We start from the raw sequence: 14,599 nt of genomic DNA on the forward strand, positions 1-14,599 counted from the left end.
AACCAGCTTTCAGCGTCCCTGAGATGAAAACATTCTTCATGGTAACCAGATGACGAACCAATATAAGTGAAAGATGAAAACACCGAATGACAACCGGGTGTTTCGGGGCGATCCGTCATCGTTCATGAATAGTGACAGCAGACAGCGGAGAGCTGTCATAGCCTAACCCAATAGCACGCGCAGTCAGTCCTACACACGTGGGTCAGTCGGGGCTGCTGTTAATAACTTCCAAGAGAGCGGTGGCACTGACAGTGTGCTACCGGGAGCACTGCATCGGAGCAGCCATCTTTCGTCGCTTAATGTTATCGATAGTTGTTTTATTCCTGATGTTTACGCTTGGCTATCTCAACCCAGATGTCGCACGTGCGGTGTCTCATCGCGGTGTAATTCGATGTGCCTTACGCTCGCTTCAGCACTGTAGAGTCGTCAATTAGCATTATGTTACATTTAAATATCTGAAGGCATGCAACCAATATCTGCAGCAAAGCGGTGATATCAATAGTTGACAAAACGAACTCCAAGTTTAAGAAACAAGCCATCAGGCATCTGTTGGCGCCAGATCACTAGCTCATACCCATTTTACCATTGTCGCTTTACAGTCTTGTCTACTACTTCGGTCCGTCTCAAAGGTGTCTGAATTACTCAAAGTCTGAAATCCTTGCACTGGCTACATTCTACAGTTCATGTTTTGCCTTTTATGACTATCTGTGATCCTGAGGTGCGTCTGGTGATGACTAATTGACAAATTGAACTAAGCTTAATAAAACCGAGCTTGAGCCCATGTCCTAAGGACCCACCGTGTCACGCACAGCCTAGGTCCTCTGGCCCCGCCGGAGCCCGGGAGAGCCCTCGTGACTCCACCCCCGCCGGGCCACTGGCACCCAGCGGGCCGCCGCCGAAGACAGATGGCTGTTGGGAAACTGGCCCCACGCGCCGACGGCCGCCCCCGCCCGGCGCCCAGGGAATCCATTAATGTGACCCAGGACCGGGTAATGATGGCCGCCCGGCTGCGGGCGAGGTTTGATTGCGCGTGATCTGCGGGTCAGTGGTGTCGACAGGTGGCGACGGCGGCACGCGAGCTGACGGTCCGAGGCCCGGCGCTCTGGCGAGCCGCTGACACCGGGCCGAGATGGCTCCACCGAGCGCCTGAGGCCGGCTGGGACCGTCGCGCCGGTCCCGCCTGGTGGAGGCCCGGCTCTCTGGCGAGCCTCTGGCACCGGACCGGGATGGTACCGCCGAGCGCCTGAGGCCCGGCTGGGACCGTCGCGCCGGTCCCGCCTGGTGGAGGCCCGGCTCTCTGGCGAGCCTCTGACACCAGACCGGGATGGTACCACCGAGCGCCTGAGGCCGGCTGGGACCGTCGCGCCGGTCCCGTCTGGTGGAGGTCCGGCGCTCTGGCGAGCCGCTGACACCAGGCCGGGATGGTACCGCCGAGCGCCTGAGACCCGGCTGGGACCGTCGCGCCGGTCCCGTCTGGTGGAGGTTCGGCGCTCTGGCGAGCCACTGACACCGGGCCGGGATGGCTCCACCGAGCGTCTGAGGCTCAGCTGGGACCGTCCTGTCGGTCCCGCCAGCTGATCACCGCCGGGAAACGCAGAGCTGCAGGGAGTTTGGCCGTTGAAATCATGTTGCTCTCGGTCTGAACTTTCTGCGATCCGGCTGAATGTGACGTGCTCCTGTTGTGGTCAGAGGGTTTCGTCCTATTTCCCGATATCATTCGTGCTTGCGAACGGATGTCTCAGTTGACTCGACTGTTGCTTGAGCCTCACGACACGTGCTTACGCGAGACGTTGTTCAGTGCACTCGGTCAACCATACTGAGTATTCCTCATGTAGGCCACGCATGACTTAGGTAGCTAGAGCTAGATACATGCTGCTAAGGTGAATCCCATCGCTCAGCCCTCGCCCTGATAAGGAGGAAGGGGCAATGCGACCAGCCGCTAAGGTTCTTTAAGGACACCTTCCCGAAATGTCGTACAATCACACCCAAATTACGAGTAGTCCATGGGGCATCCATTGCACTTGACCTACCACCATTCTGCCTAGCTTGGGAAAGGTCATACAATTCCTGCAAATGCGGGGAAGTGTCGTACAAAAGACGGTAACTTACCACGTGCCAACTAAACAAAACCCCCTCAAACACCTGCATTGGAGAGGCAAAACGTAGCGTCCGGGAGCCTTTTGAAGCCCGTCTTATACGACAACGTCTCGTAATGCAATTTCTCTCCATTGGAGTTACTCGATATAATGCGGCCCGAGAAAATGTGTAAGGCATTCTGTTTCGGAAATGTTCTACTGCACGATGTTTGTGACCTGGATCGAATGTTTGCCCTACGTACATCTACTGAGGATTAGCCTTGGCTGAAATATATATATATATATATATATATATATATATATATATATATATATGTGTGTGTGTGTGTGTGTGTGTGTGTGCGTGTGTTGTGGACTTATTCATTTTATTATGAGCATAAGGTTATTCTCATTCTCTCTACTCTATGGCAGTCAATATACGGTACTCCTAAGGGCTGCTGGCTAATCTGGATTGTTGCGACGACCCGGTAGTTGCGAAGAGAAACGATGAATTTAAGCCAGGAAATATGGAAGCATAGAAACGTTTTGATGAATTTCTTACTTTTGGGACGGAAAGAAACTTGCAACCGGGCATTGGTGTCTATAAAACGAATAATTATTGTTTAACGTACATGAACTAACCATGCTGCTCAAACCATGATGGCGTTGGTGTGTTCAGCATCGGATGAAGATTTCTGAAGTGCAGCAAATTTAACATATCGAGGTCCCCGTTGTCAGTTAATGTTGTTTCCTGAATCTGACACCTGCTACGGGTCATCGAAACATTTCGGCTTGGCCGCCTATGCCCCGGATAGCCTTTAGCAGCGCCGTGTATTGGGCGGTAGGACGTAAGAACCCGATTTCAGGGATGCTCGTGGGGTTCGGTTAGTGTTTGTGCTGGTAAATAATCATGGTAAGTAGTTTTTCTATCTAATACTTGGCACGGATCATCGTAGCCTTCCAGCTTGGCAGGCTGAGTTCCGTGCAGCGTTTGGCGTAGTACCATGTATCGGGTGTTGGAAGGTAGAAGCTGTGATGATTGATCATTTTTTACATATTTGTATTGACAATGTCTTCACAGATTCGGAGTATTTTCTTTTTTCCCTGGCTTGGTTTTCAAGTGTCATTTTTTCTTAACCTTGCGTACTCTTTTTTACTTATCGTCATGAGCACAGCCTGAAACGTCGAGCATGGGCAATGTTGACTTTATAGCGTTGTTTAACCACTACCTTCTGGTGTATTGAAGGTTGATAGCTCAGCATGAGAACTCCGAACTCATAATGCCGGCAATTTAGTTGAGCAGTTGGTTTAGTAGGCAAAGCGGATGAGAAAATCGGCGTTAAAGCACAAGGAATGTTTTAGGAGCGAAAAGCGAAGACGGGCTAGCTGTTACATAGCTGCTACATCAGTGCTCAAAATTGACACAAATGTTTTGGTGGAAAATAGAACGCAGCTATTCTGCTTTCGAAGTCAGTGGGGACACGTATCTGGGCAGTACCTTGAGCCGGTAACCTAGCAGCTTTAACAAATGGTTGAAACCAGTTGACTCATCCGCGTAGTCGATGACTAGCGTGATCTAGATTTTGCCTTTATCTGCTCGGACAACGTTTCGGCTCGCGGCTCGGAATGGATCGTCATCAAACGTTCTCAGCGATCGTGAGAAGCCACAAAGGTCCTCACCAGACGATGCCAGAATGTAAAAGCACCCAATTCCCTGTCGTCGCTGAACGCGTAAGCGAGGCTTCGCCACTATCGCTCAAACCTTGGCAGGCAGACAGAGGGACGGCTCTCGCTCTCTCCCTCACGACTCGGCGAGGGCATGGGCGACGCGGCCGTCCTGTGATGTCGCAGCTCACCCCATACCGAGGTCACAGCGCAGTCCGGACCGTGCGCTGAGTGCTAGCACCTCCTAACAATGGTAGCGCGGCAGAAAAAACGGAATGGGTTGCGTCTGGTAGACGTCCTTGTCGGAAGCAGAAATGACACTTTTTTGTTTTCAAGGCAGTATGTTAACACCTCTGGATCTTAGCGGCACCTGTCACTACCGTTTGGCATAACTTAATGTTTTCATGGTCCTGCAGTCGCACCCAATAGGATGTAGATAATGGTATCTACCTGACGCAGCGCCGGACCTATCGGCGCGATATCTCGGTCAGCGATTGGAGCGTCCGACGCCGGATTAGTCGCCGTCCTCTGACGTCAGAGCTTGGTCGGCGAGCTCTCGTCTCGGGTGCTGACTGCCAGCCGGGTGGCCAGGTCAGAGCCCGGGGCGGCAGACGGGTGACGCTCGTTGACCAGTGGCGGCTTACAGGAGCGGCGGGCCGTGCACTGAGTGTTGCCGGGGACCTGAGTGTCGGCGGATACCGAGCGGACCGACGCACCGCCGGCAGACAGCGATAGTGACCAGACCGCGTCACGGAACAGCTGGAGCGGTGCGCACGCTGCGGGTCACCGGGAGAGCAGCCGGCGAGGCGACCAGCGCCAGCGATCACGCCAGCTGTGAGGCTGTGCGCCTCTCACGAGTGTGGTGATCTGACGGCCGACCAGCGCGCAGCACGGGCAGCCAGGGCAGCCGCGGGGCGGCCGGGCATGGAGCGGGCAGTGCAGACCGCAGGCAGGACTGGTCGGCCGGCGGCCCGGCCGGGCTCGCGGCTGGGTTCCGTCACGAGCCTCCGACTGATGGTGACGCTGCTCGTCCTGGTCATCGCCGACACAGGTGAGCTAAACACGGCCATTGTCGTGCCTGCGCAGCCCGGCGACCAATGGGCAGCCCGGGGTTCTCCCAGGCGATCACCCGCGGAGGCGAGAGCGGCGACCGACACGCGGGACTCTGGGAGCAAGGTGATTCCTATTTGCTGCAGCCATTGTTTAGGAGAACGCAGCATGCGTTTTCGCACACTCTTTTATCAAGCGCCAGCGACTGCAGTAACCATATCAGCAGCCAGATGTCGTCATGTCAGTCAGGTTTTCAACCCAGTCTCCACAAAGGAGTCTGCGACCTTATCCACTCGACCACCTTGCACCCCGGCTGCAGCTTAGCGAGTGATAAAGTACAGCGCAAGGTAAAGGGAATTTCTTAGAAGAATGCGGGTGAGACAAAGGATCGCAAGGATGTGATCGTTTCTCTAGAGGCCGCTTGTCTGGCGTTTCAGGCCGGTGTCTCGACCTCACCAAGGTGGAGCTGGATTCACAAGGCGAGGACCCGTCTGATGTCGCGCCAGCTGCGCATGAGATGGTGGACCAGGCGTGCTCGCCCGACTCAACAAAGTGCAAATTCACGTGCACGCTGCGTGACCTAGCCGTGACTCCCATCGACAGCGATCAGTCCACCTGTCCGGTAAGAGTTCACCGTTGGCCGAACACTGCAAAAGGCTTTCCTAAAACAGAAGAATGTAGTGTTGCTGCGAGTGGTCGGTGCGTAAAGTTAACAAATGTTCTGGTATTGCGTAGCAAAGTAATGCCGTTAAGACGGCTTCATGCCGTGCTGGCCTGCCAGCGTCGAGCAGTCGACTCATCACCTCTCCCGACATGCCCGCCCGACCAGCGGTGCCTCGGCTTCAATCGCCGCCGCTCTCCAGGATGCCGTCATCACGTGGACGTTCAGCGGCTCGGCCGACTCGGTGGTGCGGCTCCGTCTGGCGCCGGCCGGGTCCGGCACCCGCTTCGGTCCGGGCGAGAGCCTGACGCTGCGAGACGACGGCGGAGAGCTGGCGGCGCTGACGCAGGCCGGCGAGGCCTGGGTGGCGAGCCGCGGTGCCAGCCTCACCGCCGAGTATCGGCGCGCCGGAGATCAGGCCCAGCGCGGTCGCGTGATCATGACGCTTGTAGCCTACAACACCAGTAAGCTCGGAGGAGAGGCAGGGATGCGGAGCGAAGGAAAGGCTGGAAAGAGAATGGCAAAGTGGGAGAGGACGGTGGACGTGGGTGGACGTGCACCGAGGGACGCCTAGGATTGAAGAAGCTAATGTGTTTTCGTCATACATTCGAATATTCGTGCTTTTTACTGTACGTTGTAGAATTTGCGACTTTCGTCAGATTCTCGGCTCTTTTGGAGGCGGGCTTCCTCAAATGAGAACAGAATTTCGAACAATAACGCCTACAAAGATGACATTTTGCCGTCATGGAGTTCTTGGAGGGCCCTTGGGTGATGGTGTAGGACATTCTTGGAGGCCTTTGTCATGGTCACTGGCTGTGTACCGTATAGGGTGGTCGGTACCTCTTATTAGAGCAGGAGATTAGCGGACGTTTCGTCAACAAGCCCTCCGTCATGATCCGCGGCGTTCTCCAGTCCGCCTCAGTGTGCGCAATGCGATGTGGAGCGTCTGCTGATCCCCTGCTGTTATAATGGTCATCTACTATCCTATAGGCATCAATATTAACGTCCACCAAAATACATTTCACTATCACAGGTGGGCACTTTCAGCAGTTTGCTTTGATGCAGTGCACATGCGGGGAGTGAAAACCACGCCGTTCTTCAAAACATCATTCAACTAGCCATGAAGAGAAACATGCACGCTGATACAGCGATATGTACGCTCATACGGATACAGTAAACCATATGTGCCGCATTACCGCGCGGGGCACAGCCTGTACGCCATGACCGTGCGGCGTCCCATGCGCCCTGGTCACCTGGCCACCTCCGTTTGTGACCAGCCCGTGAGAACATCACTTTGACTGCTCTGAGCGGCGTATTGGAGGCCCCTGAACAGGCCAACTGGACTCACCTACCCGACTACGCGCTCAACACGGAGATCCTCTGGACGCTGGACATTCACGCCTATCACATCAACATCACTGTGGAGCAGCTGGATCTGGAGCCGACAGCTAACGACTTTATCATATGCGGCTACGGTGAGATCTGTTGCCCACTGGACTGGGCCGACTGGGCGTGGCAACCATCAGCCATCCAAACCGGAACAAAAGCTGTTCCTGCCGGCGTTGTACGCCATTTATGCATATAGGCTTCGTATGGCTTTCGAGCGGTCAGCAGCACAGGCCCATGACATTGGCGTACGTGTGTTGTCGGTGGGTAACGATCAGATCTTATGAAAGTTGCACAGACGACCTGGTAACTGGTGATGGCTTTAGTACATCGCTATGGATGTGACCCGAAGACATTATCACCTCATTTACATCCTGAAGCACCAAGGCAGATGTCTTGGCGGTTCACCGGTATCTTGGACCAAGGACATGCGCTCTTGCTGGTTGCTGCTACTGAGTAACTCAAGAGACCTGCTGGTACCGCTACCTGACATGACCTTCCGCTGCCGCTGGTGTGCTGAGCTGATGACCCTGTGGTGACCTGTCGCAGGGAGTGGACCCTGGGACTCCGAGCCCGCTGGTGACCTGCTCACCGGCGTGTTCAGCACCAGGAAGTACCACATTCCGGGCGGAAATGCGTTCGTATACTTCCTGTCGGGGGGCCACGCCGAGCCCCGAACACCGTTCATCATCAGCTACGTCGCAGAGGGTACGTTCGGGCTTCAAAACTCGCAGAGGATGAAAGCGTGCCGATAGTTGGGGCCGTGCATCGCTATGGTACGTAGTGCAGCTCACTGGCATCGCTATGGTACGTAGTGAAGCTCACTGGCATCGCTATGGTACGTAGTGCAGCTCACTGGCATCGCTATGGTACGTAGTGAAGCTCACTGGCATCGCTATGGTACGTAGTGCAGCTCACTGGCCAACCTGGACGCGTTCCTGGGAGCCAACAGATTTGCAACGTCGAGCTCTCAGTCAGGGGCCCCCACTTTTAAAATCGGTGGAGGGGAGGGCGAACAGACATGGTTGGCTTAACCTGCCCGCTAAACCGGAGTCTCCTCGGAATTTAGTCACTTTGATTGGCGTTCCCGATGTTGAAATTCAACTTAAAAAGCATATTTCCTTGGTTCCAATTTAGTTTCGTTGCCAAGGGTGGCTTCCGACTTCAAGGCGGTTTGAGACTGCGTTTTTGTGAAAAGCCTTGAATGGGGCATAATTCACATAAAAAGCATTCCGGTAATTAAAATCCTTGTCCTCACTTAAAAAGTCATCGATCATCGTTCATCAAAGGTGGCCCAAGGCGCCAAAACATATGTGCATTGGTGTGGCCAGACGTACGTACGCGTACGGACGAGAGCCTATGGACGATTTTTGAGCACACTGCCATGAAGCACCTATCCATGAAAGTAAAACTGATGCCTCTTTGTTTGTTAGAACCGGTATATTTTATTGTCATGGTTTGATGTCTGTGGAATCACTGATTGCTGCTGGTGGCAGTAATCGTGATTTTCTATTCTATTGGCAGTAGAATACCAACACAGTCACGACTATGTAACGTATACACTTGCCGCTGTTGAGGGAAACATGGGCTAATTTCTATATGGATCACCCTGTGCATTTCAAAGCAGCGCTTGTCACAGTCAGCTGTTATTTACCCAAATTCGGGCGTCAGCATGTAAAAAATTGTCAGGTATTTGCAAGCTGGCCCAATATGTGAACGAGTTGGCACGACAGCAGCATTGGGTACCTGCCGGATACGTTTGGGTACGAGTTGAAGATGTGATGCGTCTAGGTACTATTGTACAAATAATAAACGTAATTTGCATCCATTTCTTTACCCCCAGTATTACCTGTTCGCTCAAATGCATTGAGGGGTTTCAGAGGAGCATGTGGGGAGGTTGCCTCGGGTCAGTATTGGGAGGAGGGGCCACCGGCCGGTTAGCTGCCGGGGCCGGGCCGAGGCGGCTCGTTCGCGCTCCGCCGTCGACATGTGCCTCCCCGGCCGGGCCGAGGCGGCCCGCTCGTGGTCCGCCGTCGACATGTGCCTCCCCGGCCGGGCCGAGGCGGCCCGCTCGTGGTCCGCCGTCGACACGCGCCTCCCCGGCCGGGCCGAGGCGGCCTGCTCGTGCTCCGCCGTCGGCACGTACCTCCCCGGCCGGGCCGAGGCGGCCCGCCCGCGCTCCGCCGCCGACACGTGCCTTCCCGGCTGGGCGGGTTACAGAGATCGCCGGCTCAACCACCACCGTGTCGAGCACGACGGACAAGAACCACCCGCCGACGCCGAGCGACCGCTCGTTCGACCTGGCCGTGTACGTGACGGGCACCGAGCCGCGCCGCTTCCTCAACAGCTCCACCGGCGCCACCGCGCAGCTGCAGGAGCAGCTCGCCCACTTCACCAACATGTACCGGATCGAGTACAACATCAACACGTGGCGGCCAGTGCAGTAAGGACGGGCTTGGAGCGCCGGGCAAGTGCAGTAGGGACGGGCTGACAGTGCTGGGCTGGTGCAGTAGGGACGGGCTGACAGCGCTGGGTCGGTGCAGTAGGGACGGACAAGGGGCGCTGGGCCAGGACGGCGGCGGCTGACGAGCGTGGCCCCTCGCGTGGGCGGCTCGCCTGTGCCGATCTTCGCTTGTAGGAATGTGTGGCACGAGAACGCGACCCAGTCTCGTCTGGTTGAACAGGAAATCGTTTAGCGTTTGATTGTATGTCATCAACTGGCATTGCTCGCAGAGTGCGCCGGTAACAGTGCTGATAGCCATTACAGAATTTCATCCGACGTCGAGATTAGATTACGTCACTGCGCACGCTTCATTTGCAGCTCACATTTGTGTCCATCTACATTCAGTTATCTTAAAGCCCTTGCTTATAGCGGAATACCGTGCGTCCTCGGCTGTTCACTACTCGGCAGAGGGCTCTACACCAACTTGAAAAGGGGCGTGTCCGTGCATTCGCTGGTGCGCGAGACCGGCCGCCCCTGCTCTAGCTCGCCCTCCCGTGGAGCGTGCCTGAGCGCCGCCCACACCTCCTTCTTCTTCTTCTCCACCCGCAGCGCCGACGACATCCGGTTCGATTTCTGGAGCATGTGCGACTACTCCTCCGGCTGGGTCAAGCCCGATCCGACGTGTTTCCGGCTGACGTGGTATGTGGAGATCGTCTCGGAAGACGGCGACTGGGTCTTCTTCACGGACGACCTGGTCCAAGTCATCGTCAAGTTCGGTGATAAGATCAACAACGCGCTCAAGTACAAGGTGAGGTCGAAGGCAGGGTGCCGGCGGCGCTGCGGCCTGCTGACCTCGGCACCGCGTCAGGCGTTGGGGCACCAGAGCCAGGCAGGCGAGCAGTGACTATCTCAGCCATTTCATCGTCAACTTTTTGCTTTTTTGTTGGCTCTAAACGCATTGGTCTGGCGCAGTGCAAGAACACTCCTTTTTGGCTTATGCACTGTATGCTTTCGTTTCGGCTACGTCCTGATCTTGTTTTCACTGGTACGTGTATTAGTACAGCCAGATGTGTTAAGTTGATGACATCGGTTAAGTAGAATATAAAACGTGTGTTGCCTGTACAATCATTTTCATTTTCGCATACAGTGCGTGGATGACAGTACGTCTGTCTCCCATGTCAGAATCTGACGCCCCTGTAATATTTTTCTACCACCAGGTGTCCTTGTACCTGGAGGAAATCAATGAAAAGTGGTGGTATGGCATTTGCTATTGCTGTCCCTCTCGTCCTCCTGGCCGCATTTCTACTGTTTGTTTTCTTCAGCCGCTCAACCCCGTCCAGGAAAAGGTTTGTGCTCTATTAAGATCACATTAACGTGCAAACTGCAAAGACTGGGAACGATCATCGATTTTTTCGGGTGATGCGTCTTCATGCACAGTTTGGGCCCAAGCAAACACATCGATCTGCTTCCTGACCAACGTGGCCTGAAGATGCTCGGGTTAGGTTATCGACGAATGCAGTTCACTGATTCCAGACCGTCATCCACCCATCCTGGTAACTGGGATTCCTCCTCAGGTCTATCAGGCAGGCAATGTTCATGAGTAGGCTAGCTTTTGACAAACGTTAGCGTTATTCGCATCGCATTATTGACGACAAATTTGTCCGATGTCTAGAGACCAGCCGTCAGACAGTATGGACATGGACGATGGCTGTCTGGCGGACGACGTGATCGCTGGGAAGGACGTCACCGCCATCTCTCGGGAAGTGAAGACGATTCCCGAGGACAAAGACGTAAGTGGGCGTCATCGTTCGATCGGCTGATTAATTTGTCATGGGCTGATTATTTATATTTTTTATATAATTTGTCATGGGCTCGGGTTTCCACTGTTGTGCTTTGGTGAAGAACATCTTAGAGACGGTTTCTAAATTATAATACCACAGCTGTCGTAATTCTTATGCTACAGGACTCGGCTTATGATGGATTTGTTCATTTCCTCCTCAGTCATAAACAAAGGAGACCTTTCCATGTCATAATCTATAGGGAATAGACCGTGCCTCTGGCATGGTATTTTAACACCCTTCGTCCACCGAAAGCAGTCATGGGATGTGTCCAATCATTCTTCTTATTCTGGACTTGGACTGTAGACTAGCCGAAGCGCTGTTGGTCTCTACACATTTGCATATCAATTGAAAATAAAGTTTTCATGATATCTTTGCGTGCATTTTATTAGCACAAAACAATTGCCCGTGCCAGGTCCAGCTTTGGAAAAGTCTGTGGTGCTGTCGAACGGAGGAACGACGGGCCGTCCCGTCCGTCGAACGGAGAAGCGACGGGGCATGGCCGTCCCGTCTCCTTTAGCACCAAGGGCGCAATTTGAGTGCCTCTTAACCTCTGATGCTGCTGACGATCCTCATGCACTACGTCAAATTCCTTAAGTGCCTTTAGGCATACAACTTGAAATGAATTAAAGAGCTTGTCTCCATGACGAAGATTCCATGGCTGTCAACTGCCGTCAGCCGCCTCTGCCAGGCGATTGACTTAGGAAACGCTTGTTTCCCCCTGCTAACCTCAACCATAACGAACCCTGCAGAAACAGCTGCGCGACATCTTCAACGACGATGACTACCAGGACTACGACCCGGAGCTGCGCAGCCGGCACCGGCGTCGAGAGCTGCACGCGCGCCTGCCGCCGACCAGCCCGCTGAAGTCGGCGCTCAAGCCGTCCAAGCCCTCCCCGGTGACGTACTCGAACGCCGCCTTCGAGTCGGAAGAGGCGGCGCCGATAGCCAAGAATGGCAGCCAGATCTTCTTCCCGCCGGAGCAGCCGGTGCCGGAGCAGGTGCCGGAGTCGGTCCCAGCGTCGGCCGAGCTCACCGAGCAGCTGCGCCTGCTCAACAAACTGGACAGCATGGCGACGGAGAAGGTGCCAGGCCTGGAGCTGCCGCGTGTCAACCAGCTAGTGAAGCCAGTCGACAACTTGGAGGGCCAGCCCAAGATATACAGCATGAACGATGACGGGTGAGTGCAGTGAGGTGGCCGTAACTGTAGTATTCACTCCAGTTGTGCTAGTTCTTGGTTGAAGCATGCCATGCCGCAACCAAAAAGTTATTATTCAGCCCCTATGTTGCACAACGTGGCGAGATTAAAGCTTGGGATGGCTGAGAGCCACCAGACTTGTGTGTAAAGAGGGCAGAGCACCTCTCATTTGCACCATCAGGCCACCCCATTACCAGGATTACGGGGTGCGTCAGGCCCGTGCATTGGATGCAGCTGATTGATGTGAGCTTGGAGGGGGGGGGGGGGGGGAGAGAGACGCCCCGGCCGGTGTAGATGACGACCAGAGCGTGGGTGGGCGTGGCAGGCACAGGGACGCCTAGGGGGACCTCGACCTGATAGGCACGGGCTAAGCTCGAAATCAGCTGGCAGGGGGCTATCGTGCGGCCAGCGGCAGTCAATTCACACCCCGCGGTGTGCTGACCAAGCCCGACTGAGAGTCGTGCGCCGTTAAAGCCGCAGGCGGCCGTGTCAGATAGAGCAGAGCCATGCGGGAGCGTGACCGGCCCGGAATAGGCTCGCTTCTGCGAACATCAAGCGGTGCGAGTAACCTTAATCGTTATGGAGCGGGATAATGGTTTCCACAAGATTGCGGTAGCGTGGTCTAGCTGCCGTCCCTCAAGGGCTCGGTTGTGGACCACACGACCCCGTGAAACGCCGTTCAGCGGCAAGATCTAATGATTAATAGGGTATTTTGTTATCACGTCCTAAGACGGTAGTGCATGCGCTTGAATGTTATAATTGCAATATTAGGATGCATCGCACTGAGGCCTACTACAGATTTGTCACACGGCACAGCCCCGTGATTCTATGCCTGCGTTTCGTCTGTTTTCAATTCAGTGGTATCAGTGAACACTCAGCAATTTATTTTCGGTCAAGACTGTGTCAAAAAATACGTTGCCACCTCTTGTCAAGTTCAATAGCAGCTGCAACCGTAGGTTTGTGATTAACTTGCCTGTCTGTTGGTCGATCTACGTTAAAGGTTTCGCTAGAGAACCACTTGCTGTGGCACAGGCCGACGCCAATCCGCTGACCGCGCGAGTAATCCACATATCATTAACAACTGAACAGTACTACGTGGCTGAGCCCGTGTTCACTGCATTTCAGAACGGGCATGGAGGTCAGCGACCCTCGTCCAGGCGAAAAGATTCTGCAACTGGATGGGGATAATGAGGATAAGGAAACCTCGTCCATATAATGTGTGAAGCGTTCCGCGTGTCCTGTTTGGCTATTCTGGAGGGCTGGTTTTGCTGAGCGCTTCTGGGTGCCGTATGAGTTGGTGCCGGTCGTGAAACCGGTGGGGACGTGGCGACTAAATTGCAGCATGCAAATATCTGCTACAATTACACGCACCCGCGCGAAAGTGTCTTGTCGCTGGTGAGATGTTGTTCACTTTGATAACCACAACCGCTTGATTTCTTCATAAACGTATCGTCGCACTGTATGTACATAGAAAGTGCTCCCGTAACTTGTGAGGCCACCTTGTTACCAGCAGCCAACTACTCTAGCCAAGGATCTATGGCACTTTCCCCTCATGAGAGGTTTCCTTTAATGCAGCCGTATGGCATGGCATGTTAGCCCTAAAATTGTACGAAATGGATCAACAAGCAGTGCATGAGGAGGTGGAGCAATGCAGAGCAATGTACACAGTCACTGTATGATGGTTCAATGTTTGTGAAATTATGGCGTGCTAAACAATGTATTTTATTAAAATGACCTTTTAATCCTATATTGGTGTTGTTAAGTAAGATGCATTCGGAATGAGTTACGGGTCACGCACCTCACAGATTCGAAAAATATAAACATAAAACGGACACCAGATGCCGGCCAGTGCTGACAGCGCTTTTCCTCAGAACATACGTGATAAAATGACATGCATTACCAACAGGCTGAGTAGTTGCATTTGGTTTTTTTTACATTCCGCGATTTCTTGTAATTTTGCGATCAAAGTGTGGACATGTGTGCCATTTTTATCGTGCGTGTTCTCAGGCAAACCACTGTCAACACTCGATGACATATGGTTTCATTTTATGTTTGTACTTTTCGAGTTTGTGAGCAAGGTCCGTGGCCGACACTCATCCAAAATACATCTGGCTTGACGATCAACAGGCATATAATTATTGTAGGCAGATCATCTTAATTCAATCGAATGCATACAGTGCGTGAACTGTCGTGGCGGACGGAAACAGATGGTGTGTCAAGCTGCTTTTGCTGGTCGGAAACGGGATGTTCTCTGGCTGACTTTCCGGAGCAGTAAGCAGTGAT

The 14,599-nt window shown here is 53.9% G+C and overlaps 2 protein-coding genes across 2 annotated transcripts; both read left to right on the top strand.

Annotated features, from left to right (window-relative positions):
* The first annotated feature begins 4,285 nt into the window (after nucleotides 1–4,285).
* LOC119111365 (uncharacterized) lies at nucleotides 4,286–10,880 on the top strand. The gene is made up of 9 exons (XM_037235179.1): nucleotides 4,286–4,791; nucleotides 5,228–5,412; nucleotides 5,654–5,915; nucleotides 6,729–6,926; nucleotides 7,387–7,545; nucleotides 9,058–9,280; nucleotides 9,890–10,088; nucleotides 10,498–10,540; nucleotides 10,855–10,880. The coding sequence occupies exons 1-9, from the start codon at nucleotides 4,665–4,667 to the stop codon at nucleotides 10,878–10,880; spliced, it is 1,422 nt and encodes a 473-aa protein (XP_037091074.1). The 5' UTR covers nucleotides 4,286–4,664.
* On the top strand, nucleotides 10,551–14,235 carry LOC119113278 (uncharacterized). Its single transcript, XM_037237634.1, has 4 exons — nucleotides 10,551–10,626; nucleotides 10,953–11,070; nucleotides 11,871–12,298; nucleotides 13,442–14,235. Exons 2-4 carry the CDS (start codon nucleotides 10,972–10,974, stop codon nucleotides 13,530–13,532), a joined length of 618 nt encoding a protein of 205 aa, XP_037093529.1. The 5' UTR covers nucleotides 10,551–10,626; nucleotides 10,953–10,971; the 3' UTR covers nucleotides 13,533–14,235.
* Nucleotides 14,236–14,599: the final 364 nt, after the last annotated feature.

The sequence above is a fragment of the Pollicipes pollicipes genome, unplaced genomic scaffold (genome assembly GCF_011947565.3).
Source record: "Pollicipes pollicipes isolate AB1234 unplaced genomic scaffold, Ppol_2.1 Scaffold_7261;HRSCAF=8764_pilon_pilon_pilon, whole genome shotgun sequence".
NCBI lineage: Eukaryota > Metazoa > Arthropoda > Thecostraca > Pollicipedomorpha > Pollicipedidae > Pollicipes > Pollicipes pollicipes.